The following is a 13,669-nucleotide window of genomic DNA, read 5'->3' on the forward strand; positions in this document are numbered from 1 at the left end:
CGCACACACACTCACAGACACACTCACACCCTCACACACACCCTCACACACACCCTCACACACACCCTCACACACCCTCACACACACCCTCACACACACCCTCACTCACACCCTCACACACACACGCACTCACACACACCCTCACACACTCCATCACACACTCACCACCTCACACATACACCCTCACACACACACCCTCTCACATACTCACACAGACACTCACACTCACACACACCCTCACACACACACCCTCACACACACACACACACTCACACACCCTCACACACACACTCACAACACCCCCCTTACACACACACCCCCTCACACACACACAATCATCCTCACACACACACTCACACACACACCCTCTCACACACACACCCTCACACCCACACACACTCACACACCCTCTCACACACACACACGCACTCACTCACACACACACCCTCACACACACACATTCACACACACACACACTTGCGCACACACACACATTCACGCACACACCCTCACACACACAAGCACCCTCACACACACCATGACAAATACCCTCACACACACACACACACACCCTTACGCGCACACACGTGGAAAGTTTTTTACGCAGAGGGTGGTGGGTGCCTGGAACGCTTTCCCAACGGAGGTGGTAGAGGCGGGCACGATAGCATCATTTAAGATGCATCTAGACAGATATATGAATGGGTGGGGAACAGAGGGAAGTAGATCCTTGGAAAATAGAAGACAGGTTTAGATAAAGGATCTGGATCGGCGCAGGCTGGGAGGGCCGAAGGGCCTGTTCCTGTGCTGTAATTTTCTTTGTTCTTTGTTCTCTTTGTTGACACACACACACTCACTCACACATACACACACACTCACTCACACATACACACACACTCACTCACACATACACACACTCTCGCTCACACATACACACACTCTCACTCACACATACACACACTCTCGCTCACACCCTCACACACACAGCTGAATGCTACCTTGAACACTATATTCAACACCACATCCTTAGCTCCCTGCCCTGGCAAAAAACACTCCTTCACATAGCCACTGACTTGCAAACCCACAAAATTATAGAAAAAGTTTTCAGTGTCCCCCCCACCCACCACTTCCTGCTGATCTATTCAGTCCACCCAAGATTCGACTCCCATCAAGAAGGTCGATCTGGAAAAACCCTCGTACACAGGACTTCAATGCAAATTCCAACTGAACAAATGAATGGGAATCATTGGACACGACAAACAAGTACCTGGTCTCCAACCGAACCCAACAACTGCCTGGTTTCAACCTTCCAAGGAAATAGTTGTCCACCTGTAATAGGTTCAAGACCGGGCACGGCCTTGGCCAACTTCCACAGGTGGGGCATTAGTGCCAGCCCCCATTATGCCTGTGGGAGACAGCAAACTATGCATTAGGAAGAATGTCCAATTCACAGACTTAACGGAGGCCGATCCGCACTCAACACAGAAGAAACTGCTTGGCTTAGGGACTTTACATTTGCTGAATAAATAAATAGTATTATTTCCAGAAGAAAGTTACTGAAAGTTACGAAAAGTAATGATGACTCTGTCTAGTATTGTGTACAACTTTATAGCATTTAATCTCCAGTGCAAAGAAAAATCAGAAGTGAAGCAGACCGGGAGCAAAATAGAGTCAAGCAGAGCGAGTCTCTTGACATGATAATTGGCTGCTTTCCAATCAGTAGACTGCCTTTCCAGTTTAATAATAATCTTTATTATTGTCACAAGTAGGCTTACATTAACACTGCAATAAAGTTACTGTGAAAAGCCCCTAGTTGCCACATTCCGGCGCCTGTTCGGGTACACAGAGGGAGAATTCAGAATTTCCAATTCACCTGACAAACACGTGCTTGGAATAAAGAATCTATTTAAAAATGGCACCCCTGAACTCTTCCTGCACGGGAGAGCGGAGTTCCTCAGCACAGGAAATGACACTAACTGTGGCCTCAGGGGGGGCGCCTCCCTGTCGGGGACGAAAGAGCAACAAAGTGCCATTAAATATCAGGGTCATTCCCGGTGCTATAAGCACCAGGAACAACTCCACTAATCCCTCCCAGAACGGACTCTGGTTATTAAAAATTCAACGCCGCCCCATGTCTTTTTTTGCTCTTAAAAATGTGTCGATGATTCAGCAGAAGTTTCAGCAGATTTCTGCGCTGTTAACGTCGGACTTTTATTTCTTCTCCTGCAGAAAAAACGGAGATGCGGCGTCCAGTGGCTCACGAGTGCCTCGGGGAAGTGCTGAGAATCCTGCGACAAGTAATCTATAAATATCCACTGCTCAATACCATTGAGACACTGACTGCTGCGGGCACATTGATTTCAAAAGTGAAAGGTAAGAGGGGAGAGAGACTCGAGGGACATTAACCTAATATTCCCAGAATGACCCATTTATCTTGAAGGTCCTGTGAACACTTAAAAGGGGGAGATTGAATCAGGGACATCTAGGGGGAGCTTCATTGTCTGGGACCTGCTAAAACAAATCAAACCAATCCCTCCAGCTGTTTCTTTTACTTCAGGGCAGGACACAAATTGTGTGACAAGTTGCAGCTTTTTATCTGCGAAGGTGAAGATTTCAAATGGCCATGAATGAAAGGTTGTGAATTTTGTTAGCTCACTGCTAGAGGGTATGATTGCCGTTTAATTCAGGTTAGTTAGCAACCTGACAGTTACGTTAGAGACACAATAGAGTTTTCAGGAGTGTTTGATATTAATGGAAAGTCTGGCTGGAATTCTCTGGCTGTTGCGATTCACCATTCCCAGCGTCAGCCCAGCCCCGTCAGCCCAGCCCGTCAGCCCGGCCCCGTCAGCCCAGCCCCGTCAGCCCAGCCCCGTCAGCCCGGCCCCGTCAGCCCGGCCCCGTCAGCCCAGCCCCGTCAGCCCAGCCCCGTCAGCCCAGCCCCGTCAGCCCAGCCCCGTCAGCCCAGCCCCGTCAGCCCAGCCCCGTCAGCCCGGCCCCGTCAGCCCGGCCCCGTCATCGCACCCCCGTCAGCGCACCCCCGTCAGCGCACCCCCGTCAGCGCACCCCTGTTAGCACACCCCCGTCAGCGCACCCCTGTTAGCACACCCCCGTCAGCGCACCCCTGTTAGCACACCTCCGTCAGCGCACCCCTGTTAGCACACCCCTGTTAGCACACCCCTGTTAGCGCACCCCTGTTAGCGCACCCCTGTTAGCACACCCCTGTCAGCGCACCCCTGTTAGCGCACCCCTGTTAGCACACCCCTGTTAGCGCACCCCTGTTAGCACACCCCTGTTAGCGCACCCCTGTTAGCACACCTCCGTCAGCGCACCCCTGTTAGCGCACCCCTGTTAGCGCACCCCTGTTAGCGCACCCCTGTTAGCACACCCCCGTCAGCGCACCCCTGTTAGCGCACCCCCGTTAGCGCACCCCTGTTAGCACACCCCTGTTAGCGCACCCCTGTTAGCACACCTCCGTCAGCGCACCCCTGTTAGTGCACCCCTGTTAGCACACCTCCGTCAGCGCACCCCTGTTAGCACACCCCTGTTAGCACACCCCTGTTTGCGCACCCCTGTTAGCGCACCCCTGTTAGCACACCCCTGTTAGCGCACCCCCTGTTAGCGCACCCCTGTCAGCACACCCCCGTCAGCGCACCCCTGTTAGCACACCCCTGTTAGCGCACCCCTGTTAGCGCACCCCCTGTTAGCGCACCCCCTGTTAGCGCACCCCCTGTTAGCGCACCCCCTGTTAGCGCACCCCCGTCAGTGCGTTTCCCGGCAGCAGCGCAGCCTCAGAAAAGAGCTAACATTTTGAGTCCAGGTGACCCTTTGTCCGCTTTGATAAAGAGTCCTCGGACTCGAAACGTTCGCTCTTTTCTCTCCCTACAGATTGCTGCCAGACCTGCTGAGATTTTCCAGCTTTTTCTCTTTGGTAAATTATTTAAATGATGTACTTAATCCTGACTTGTTCCATTTCTCAATCGTTAATCATCTCAGTGTATCCAAATATCACAAAATATTGAGTAAAGGCAGCGTTATGCGTTGCAAATTGGTTCAGGCAGAGCTAAATCCTTGTAAAAACACGAAAAACACATTTCTGAAGAAAGCTGCCTCTGCATCTCTATAAAGTCCCTCTGAAGGAAATGACATTTTCTAATTCCTGCATCTTAATCCACTTATGTCCTTCTGTTGGAGGAAATTAACATCTGCAATTGTATGATACGGGGCAGCACGGTAGCACAAGTGGATAGCACTGTGGCTTCACAGCACCAGGGTCCCAGGTTCGACTCCCCGCTGGGTCACTGTCTGTGCAGAGTCTGCACGTTCTCCCCGTGTGTGCGTGGGTTTCCTCCGGGTGCTCCGGTTTCCTCCCATCGTCCCAAGACATGCAGGTTAGGTGGATTGGCCATGATAAATTGCCCTTAGTGACCAAAAAAGGGTAAGAGGGGTTATTGGGTTACGGGGATAGGGTGGAAGTGAGGGCTTAAATATGTCGGTGCAGACTCGATGGGCCGAATGGCCTTCTTCTGCACTGAATGTTCTATGATACTGGACAATAAATTGATACTTTGCTGGACTAACTATTCAGAGTTGATAGAGCGTTGTGTCCTATATTTAACTGTTCTGCCTTTTCCCCAGGATCAGGAATTCTATGTAATGATACTAAGTACAAATGGAATGTCGTTCTGCAGTCTGAGTTGTGTATCAAATATGAAGCTTCTTTTACTTTGATCTGTACAGAACCCTTTGCTTCAGTTGGATACAGGAACATGCTCATCCCACAGCGAGGCCCAGTCACTCATTTTACTACATCTTGCTGTCCAGCATTAGATTCATGCATGCCAACTTCGCTAGTTTAAAAATTCTCACCTCCAATTTGAAATTCTTCGTTCCTCTTATATATGAGCAGGTGAATTAGGAAGAGGAGGAGCCACTCCGCCCCTTGAGTCTGTTCCGTCCATCAGTCAATAAGGTCATGGCTGATTGCAACCTCAACTCCACATTCCTGATGACTCCCGAAACCTGCCTCCCATCCATTGACTCCATCTACACCTCCCGCTGCCTGGGGAAAGCGGGCAGCATAATCAAAGACCCCTCCCACCCGGCTTACTCACTCTTCTAACTTCTTCCATCGGGCAGGAGATACAGAAGTCTGAGAACACGCACAAACAGACTCAAAAACAGCTTCTTCCCCACTGTCACCAGACTCCTAAATGACCCTCTTATGGACTGATTTCATTAACACTACACCCTGTATGCTTCATCCGATGCTGGTGTCTATGTATTTACATTGTGTACCTTGTGTTGCCCTATTGTGTATTTTCTTTTCCTTTTCTTTTATTTTCATGCACTAAGTGATCTGTTTGAGCTGCTCGCAGAAAAATACCTCAGGTCCCTCTGTACCTCAGCTTTGCATCTCTCACCATTCAGATAATGAGCTTCTTTTTTATTCTTCCCCCCATTTTGCCCCTTCCGATCTCTGTAAACATCTCCAGCTTTTAAGCCCTCGACCTTGTTGTCATAATATACACACAGGTATATGATGGTGCACAGACAGGCAGTGATTGACACACAGGATGACCAGTGAACACACAGAACACAGCAGCCAATCACCAGACAGGACACAACCACTATAAAGCCAGAGGGCACTAGTTTTCCCGCTCTCTCGGGATCCAGCCTCTGAGACAGTCAGAGCCCGTGAGCAGCAATTAGAATATACACCATGGGGTAGTAAGATAGTCTGGTCAGGTTAGCCCCAGGTCTCCAGTCAAGGCAGCATAGTGTCTACCCACAGTTAAAGTATGTATGATAGTTAAGAGTTCAATAAAATCGAGTTGCATTTCTTCAAGTGTTGGAAGCCTGTCTTTCTCACTGCTGCAGCAAACGCAGTCCTGGCAGACCCAGCTTACCCAACACATCACTTGGGTAACTCCGTGTAGAGTTTGCACTCCCACAGTCCGAAGATGTGCAGGTTAGGTGGATTGGCCATGCTAAATTACCCCTTAGTGTCCAAAGAGTAGGTGGGGTAACGGGGATAGGGAGGGGATTGGGCCTAGGTAGGATGCTCTTTCAGCCGCTCGGTGCAGACCCGATGGGCCGAATGGCCTCCTCCACACTGTAGGGTTTCTATGATTCTGACTCTGCTGCATTCTCTGTTTCATTGTCTCAGCGTTAGTGGAGGTGCATTCAGGTATCCAGGTCCCGTGCTCTGAAAAGCTGTCTCGAAGTTCCTCAATTCCCAACTCCCACTCCTCCTTTTAAAATCCTCCTTAAAATCCACCCTCTTGTCTAGGTTTTTGATTGCAGCTGCTAATATCTCCTTTGGCGTTGTCCATTTTGACTGATTAGAGAGAATTTTGTTTCCGAATGTTTGTCTACAGTAAGAAGTGTATCAATATAGGTTTCTTCTGTTGCTTATGGAACAATCTTAGATGAAAGCTTCCATTGGCATTTCCCAATTTCTCAATTGTATGTAAGCGTCCCTATGCAACTGTATCATTGTAGCAATATGCAGGACATTGTAGCAATACGCAGGACATTGTAGCAATACACAGGACATTGTAGCAATACGCAGGACATTGTAGCAATACGCAGGACATTGTAGCAATACGCAGGACACTGGAGGCTAATTTTGGAAACTTGCTGTTCCCAGAGACTCCCCACGTTATTCTGTCAAGAAAGGACTTATTGAATTGTTAGTGGGGGAAAATCACATTGGCTGACAATTGGAATTGATGGTGAAACCCTTGGGAAAGGCTGAATAACAGGAACCTGACACTAATCTCGTAAAGTTCAATAAACACCTCCCCCTACCACCTCAACTGTTAAATAAATTACAGCCACAAATAATTATAGTGCATTAACTAATGCTCACAGAACATTTGTGTATATTCTACAGTCATACTTTAGCCTAATTGTAGGCATGTCTCTTCAGGGCGGCATTTCCACTGGAGAGCTGGGAAATGGAGTCAGGGTGTATTTCAGACTGAGGGGCCGAATGGCCTACTGCACTGTATTGTGAACGCCTGGAGTATCTTGTCAAACCATTCTGAAGAACCTCACCAACAAATCAAGGAGATTGCCTAATTGAGTGAAGATAATTTTGAAAATGAAGTTTATTGGGGGAATTCTAATCCCATTCGATTCAGCTTCGCTGCTGCCGGTTTCTCCCAGTGTGATTCGAGGTTAATTATTCAACAGAGAGGGCCGCACGGTGGCGCAGTGGGTTAACACTGCTGCCTCACGGTGCCGAGGTCCCAGGTTCGAATCCCAGCTCTGGGTCACTGTCCGTGTGGAGTTTGCACATTCTCCCCGTGTCTGCGTGGGTTTCACCCCCACAACCCAAAGATGTGCAGGGTAGGTGGATTGGCCACGCTAAATTGCCCCTTAATTGGAAGAAATGAATTGGGTACTCTAAATTTAAAAAGCAAAAAAAAAATTATTCAACAGAGAAACGGCCAATGGTGTGAAAATTTACCCTGGGCTACAATCAGTGATCAAACTGAGTCCCCTCGGAACAAGCCTGATTTACACAGGGTGGGGGGAGAAGATTACAGGGTGCAAACCGATAATTCAAAAGGAGATTAGAGTCCTTCAAACCCATCTGGGCTTCCCAGTGTCAGTGACAGGATTAATGGCGACTTTACTGAGCTTATCTCAGCGTCCAACTGTGTGAAAGTATAACGTGGTCGGGCCTATCCAAACACACCTCATCAGATTCTTTCCTGAGGATTTTTTGCCAAGTAGAATAGAGGCAGGTGGCATAATTACTACAGACTACCTTAAAGGTTTTGGCCAATGAAATCTGGGGAGGCAGTGGAATAGTGGTATCTGGACTCGTAATCCCCAGACCCAGGGTGATGCTGCGGGAACCCGGGTTCGAATCCCACTGGGGCAGGTGGTGGAATTTGAATTCAATAAAAATCTGGAAATAAAAATCTAATGCTGACCATGAAACCACCTGGTTCACTAATGTCCTTTAGGGAAGGAAATGATAGAATTTACTGTGCAGAAGGAGGCCATTCGTCCCATCAAGTCTGCACCGGCCCTAGGAAAGAACACTCTACTTAAGTCAATGCCTCCACCCTAACCCAGTAACCCCACCTAACTTTTTGGACACTAAGGGGCAATTTATCACGGCCAGTCCACCTAACCTGCACATCTTTGGACTGTGGGTGGAAACCGGAGCACCCGGAGGAAACCCACGCACACACGGGGAGAACGTGCAGACTCCGCACAGACAGTGACCCAAGGTCAGAATTGAACCCGGATCCCTGGGGCTGTGAGGCAGCAGTGCTAACCACTGTGCCACCATGGTGTCCTTACCCGGTCTGGCCTACATGTGACTCCAGACCCACAGAAATGTGGTTGACTCTGAAACGCCCTCAGGGATGGGCAGTAAATGCTGACCCAGCCAGTGACACCCACATCCCAGAAAACCAGAGGGGGGTTCACTAATCTTGTGTTGTAACTGCAATAGGAGACAGCAGAGCCTCCTGCAACCCAGGTCGCTCTTCAATAGAGACCCCAGTAAACCTGGCCCCTTAGGCCTTCCTGACACTATTGCCAATGCAGTGTGTACCTTAAGTAGCTGGCTAACTCAACCCTTTACATCAAGATTCCAATTTGATTCCAACAGGTTTCCAAAAGCTAACGAAGTTGACTCTTCAAATAAAACTCTGAAAATTAATAGGATTAGGCAAAAAAGAAAAGCGGAACGAGTACACGGCCAGAGATGGGGAAGCTCAGGCTAATCCTCCATCTGTGCTTAATTAACTGAATTGAGAATAGCTATAAAGGGAATGTTCAAACACTTGCTGCTAATAAGCGATGTACCACTCACGGGTCTAATGGTGTCGACACTTTACTTTAACGCCACTGATGTGGAGTTGTCGGCGTTGGACTGGGGTCCAATGTAACGCCAATGTAACAGTTTTTTATGAATGGCGGGAGGTGTGTACAAGTCCAAAGGGACTGAGGATTGGCGTCTTGCCTTGTTCCGATCATTCCCTAATCCAGCTGTGTTCCAGCTGTGTTGTGCTCAGCAGCTGTAATAGTTGTGCTGATTTGCAAGAGGATTAAAACTGTCCAGACTCATGAATTTAGGATTTTTTTTTCCATTTAGGAAGAGGTGACCCTATCACTCTGAGTTGGATTGAAACATGGTCCAAGGGCTAAGAGCTTGATCTTCAAGCTCAGTCCAGGCTTCCCAATAATTTAACACTTTTCACCGTGGGGTAGATTTGGGTTCCCCGAAATGCGTGTTTCTTGCGGCACACCACTCGCTGGAGGCGGGATTCCCTATCCCGCAGCTGGTCAATGGGATTTCCCATTGAAACCTCCCCCACATTCCTCGGAACCCCATGGGCGGGGGTGCGCTGCCAACTGGAAATCCCAACGGCTGGAGAACTGTATTGTTTACTGTTTTGCTTTTTTATATTCTTCCATGGGATGTGGGCGTCGCTGGGCTGGGCCAGCATTTATTGCCCATCTCTAATTGCCCTTGAACTGAGTGATTTGCTTGACCATTTCAGAGGGTAGTTAAGAACCAACCACATTGCTGTTGATCTGGTTCACATGTAGGCCAGACCGGGTAAGGACGGCAGATTTCCTCCCTGAGAGGCAGCTCATGAAGCAGGTGAGTTTTTACCACATCGATGATAGTTTCACGGTCACCATTATCGAGACGATCTTTATATTCCTGATTTATTCATTGAATTGAAATAGGCCCCAGCTGCAGTGGCGGGATTTGAACCTGTGAACCGGGAACATTCGCTTGAGCCTTTGGATTACTGGTCGAGTGATATTGTCATCACGCCACCGTCTCCCCCTCCAGTTAACGTATATTTGCTGTGCTTCCTTTAAAGGGGCTGCCTTCATCTATCCCGGAATGAGTGGAGGAAATCTTTTCTTCAAATCTTTGAAAATGTAATTAATATTGAAAAGCAGCATTGCGTGGCTGGCCTGTGACATCACCGTGATGCACTGACAGGCTGTTTACCTGATGTCCAAACCGCCACCTTAAATATAACATCAAACTATATTCGCTGAGCAGCTGTGTGTATTTAAACATTTGCCTCTTCTTTCTGCAGGTTTCCACTATGAATCTAACAATGAGGATGATAAAATGGAGTTTGAGAAGGCAATTGAGACAATGGCAGTGGCATTTAGCAGCAAGTAAGTAAATCACTGATTGACAAAACTCAAGGAAGAATCAAGAAGAGACAAACGGTTTGCTGTAAAGAGGCAGAACAGATTCTTGAAGCAGCAATTGAACCTTTTATGATTATTAATTCTCTGCTGCTTCACGTCAGTATTTTTCAGTGTTGTCGCAGAGAGGCAATGGGTGTCGCTCGCGATTGGAGACTCCTCCAGCAGGACACCAGAGCGACCCCACTGGCACACGGAGTAAATCCGGTGTGCCATTCAGTGGCAGTTTGAAAATTCTTTACCCTCAGTCGGTTTTTCAGTCCCCGGGGTTCTCGCCGGACCTGAGAGGGGCGAAACCTAATCTCTCGTTGACAGGTCCTGCTCCTCAGAGATTGGACCGCATTTTTAAGGGGCGTCCCGATCTCAGAATGCTGCAGCATCAACCCCCGGATCACTGACAAGGCCCCCCCCCCCACCCAACACACCGGGAAGGATTCCATCCCCACGCTCTGTACCCCCTTCGGTCCCGCCTCCCCTTCAGGCCCTGCCCAAGGCAGTGCGAACTTAGCACCTTGCAGTCCAAGGGGTGGCAAGGGAGTGAGTATCATCCCTACGAATGTCTTCAGGGTACCGAGGGGCATCCTTCATGGAAGGTGGGGGTCAGGGAGGCTTGTGCTGGGCTGGAGGGGGTCAGGTCAGGGGTCTTTCCTGGGGTGGGGGGTGTTTGGCTGCTCTTCCCACCTGCAACCTTTAAACCCGTTAAACAGTCTGTCAGTATCTCAAAAATACTCTTCTGTGATAATAAAGTGAAAGTGTTCTCATCTGTACCCCTAAACCTTTTAAACTGTCCGTCAGTATATTAAATTGAAAGATCTATGAGATGAAGGTAAAAGTATTCCCTTTAAAGTGGTGTAAACCTTTGAAGTGGTATTTTTGCCGCTAATTTCATTGCCCTTTAACATTTTCTAGTCTGATTTTATGCCTAGAAGCCTGGTGGCAATTTTGGAGAAGGTACTGACCCCTTGGCATCCCTCGGACTCCAAGCTGCCCGTTTCTCAGGACCAATTCACGCCAGTGGGACTCTCGGCTGAGGGGGGGCGGCCTGAAGTATCCCAGGAGGCAGATCAATCAGCGGTGCCGCCCTTAAATTAAATTACATTCAAAACAGCTGGAATGACCTATTTGCATCTTCCCGCAGCATCTCGCCGGGGCCAATGGGGTGGGCTGGGAGATTCGCAACGTGTTTCACCACTGGCACGAAACCCGTTTTTTGGCCTGCCACCCGAATCCCGGGGCCATGGGCATTCCCTCTACTGGGGGGCTACCCCGGAGAGTCCCGGCCAATGACTCTAGCCTGTGTATGTCGGACAACCTGTGCTCCCATTGTCAACAATATCCTAATTGCAGAGTACTTGAGAGTGAGCTTCAGGTACAGAGGGAGTGGGCCAGAGGCAGGAGTGTCAGGGGAAACAGTCAGGATTCAGTGCTTTCCAAGGAGCAGGATGTACTGTCAAAGATGTACACAGAACCATTGGTTAAACAATGTGTAAACAGCTTTACCTCTTAAGAGATATCGAGATAGATATTTGACAGAGAAATGATTGGAAGGTTATCTGGACAAGACTAGATGCAGTAGAGTAGGAGGAAGCTCATGTGGAGCATGGAGCAGTTGGACTAAATGGTCTGTTTCTGAGCTGTGAACTCAGTGGAACTCCCATGTCGAACCCACATCCTTTATTTTGTTTTGGTTCTGCTTTTGTTTTTGCATTCTGATTGGTTACTGTTAGCCACATGGCCAGCGTTACCATATGCTCAGCGCCAACCAATCAGAAGGAAAAGAAGGATACCATGTTGTCATGAGAATATCACTTTAAGAAATGTCTGTCTGCTCATGTTACTGCAGTGATGTCAGAGTGTGGGTGGAGCTGAGCTCTGGCTCTGCTTTTTAGTTTCACTTTGAGAAAAGCTTGGGTGTGTCTGCGTGTTTATGGTTTCGTTTTCAGTGTTGGAGCTGAAGCCAGACAATGCAGGTGTACTGCTGTTCTCTCTGATGTTCTCTTTGCCATGAAAACCTGGGTGGCAACTTTCAGGGATCTATGTACATGGACACCAAGATCTCTCTGCTCATCCACACTACCAAGAATCTTACCATTAGCACAGTACTGTCTTCCTGTTATTCCTTCCAAAATGAATCACCTCACACTTTTCTGCATTAAACTCCATTTGCCACCTCTCAGCCCAGCGCTGCAGCTTATCTATGTCCCTCTGTAACTTGTAACATTCTTCCGCACTGTCCACAACTCCACCAACTTTAGTGTCATCTGTAAATTTACTCACCCATCCTTCTACGCCCTCCTCCAGGTCATTTATAAAAATGACAAACAGCAGTGGCCCCAAAACAGATCCTTGTGGTACACCACTAGTAACTGGACTCCAGTCTGTTGCCTCAAACCCCCTTACTCCCCTCCATATACTCCTCATGCCATCCCATGCCCCACAACCACCCCCTATGGTCGCTCAGGCCTCCACATTCCAAGCTATGCCACCAAAAAAGCCCTATGGTCTATCACGCCCCAAGCCAAGGCATTCCCCCCAAATAATCCATCAAGCCCCTCATGCCCCACATGCACTTACATGTCCATTTCCTGGGCTCAGCTGTTTTACACAATGAGACTTGGATGAGAGCCCAGAAGTCCATTAACCTGTTGAAACACCTGAACCTCAGGAAAACATTGCTTGATTGACAGCTCTGGCTCTCTGACCTCTTCTGTCAATTTCACAATGTTTATTTACACACAATGAAGAGGCTTCAAGTGCTTTCAGTTTCTGCTATTGTAACTTTAACGGGTATGACAATTGACACTTAAAAAAAAAATTTAGATTACCCAATTATTTTTTCCAATTAAGGGGTAATTTAGCATGGCCAATCCACCTAGCCTGCACATCTTTGGGTTGTGGGGGGTGAGACCCGCCCAGACATGGGGAGAATGTGCAAACTCCACACTTACAGTGACCCAGAGCCAGGATCGAACCTGGGACCTCAGCGCCGTGAGGCAGCAGGGCTAACCACTAAGCCACCGTGCTGCCCACGATTGACACTTTTATTGGGCTATAGTAAAAACTATTTTATGAATGAACTATTAGTTTTTTAAAAGGCTTTTTTTGCACATACTACTGTTGCTATAGGGTTCGTTGCTTCTTGCAATGTATTGTGGGTGAATGGGCATGGAAGTGCCATAGTTTGGCATAGGGGCATGTTGTTTGTTGCGGGGGGTGTCCTTGGAATTGGATGCATGAGGAGGAAGCTTTAAAGTCCCTCAAGCGGACTGGGCTATGACACCGTTGAGATGCCATGAACAATGACTCTTTGAAACACTGACCTGACTGTATGAGAATTATGGAGGACGAGAACATACCTACCCCTTATCTCGAGCCTGCTATGTCACGAGTGCAGGGAGTGGGCCGTTGACCCGAACTATCACACATGCTTAAACAGCACACCTGAAAATCAGAAACTCCGGGAATA

General features: G+C 48.4%; 1 protein-coding gene across 3 annotated transcripts in view; it reads left to right on the plus strand.

Annotated features, from left to right (window-relative positions):
- Positions 1-13,669, plus strand: part of LOC140394892 (rho GTPase-activating protein 45-like) — a 267,986-nt gene that overhangs the window by 161,411 nt on the left and 92,906 nt on the right. For all 3 annotated transcript variants that reach the window (XM_072482050.1, XM_072482049.1, XM_072482051.1), the window contains 2 exons: positions 2,227-2,370; positions 10,086-10,170. In XM_072482050.1, coding sequence (XP_072338151.1) covers positions 2,227-2,370; positions 10,086-10,170 — 229 coding nt within the window. The remainder of the gene's footprint in view (positions 1-2,226; positions 2,371-10,085; positions 10,171-13,669) is intronic.

Source organism: Scyliorhinus torazame, chromosome 18 (assembly GCF_047496885.1).
Source record: "Scyliorhinus torazame isolate Kashiwa2021f chromosome 18, sScyTor2.1, whole genome shotgun sequence".
NCBI lineage: Eukaryota > Metazoa > Chordata > Chondrichthyes > Carcharhiniformes > Scyliorhinidae > Scyliorhinus > Scyliorhinus torazame.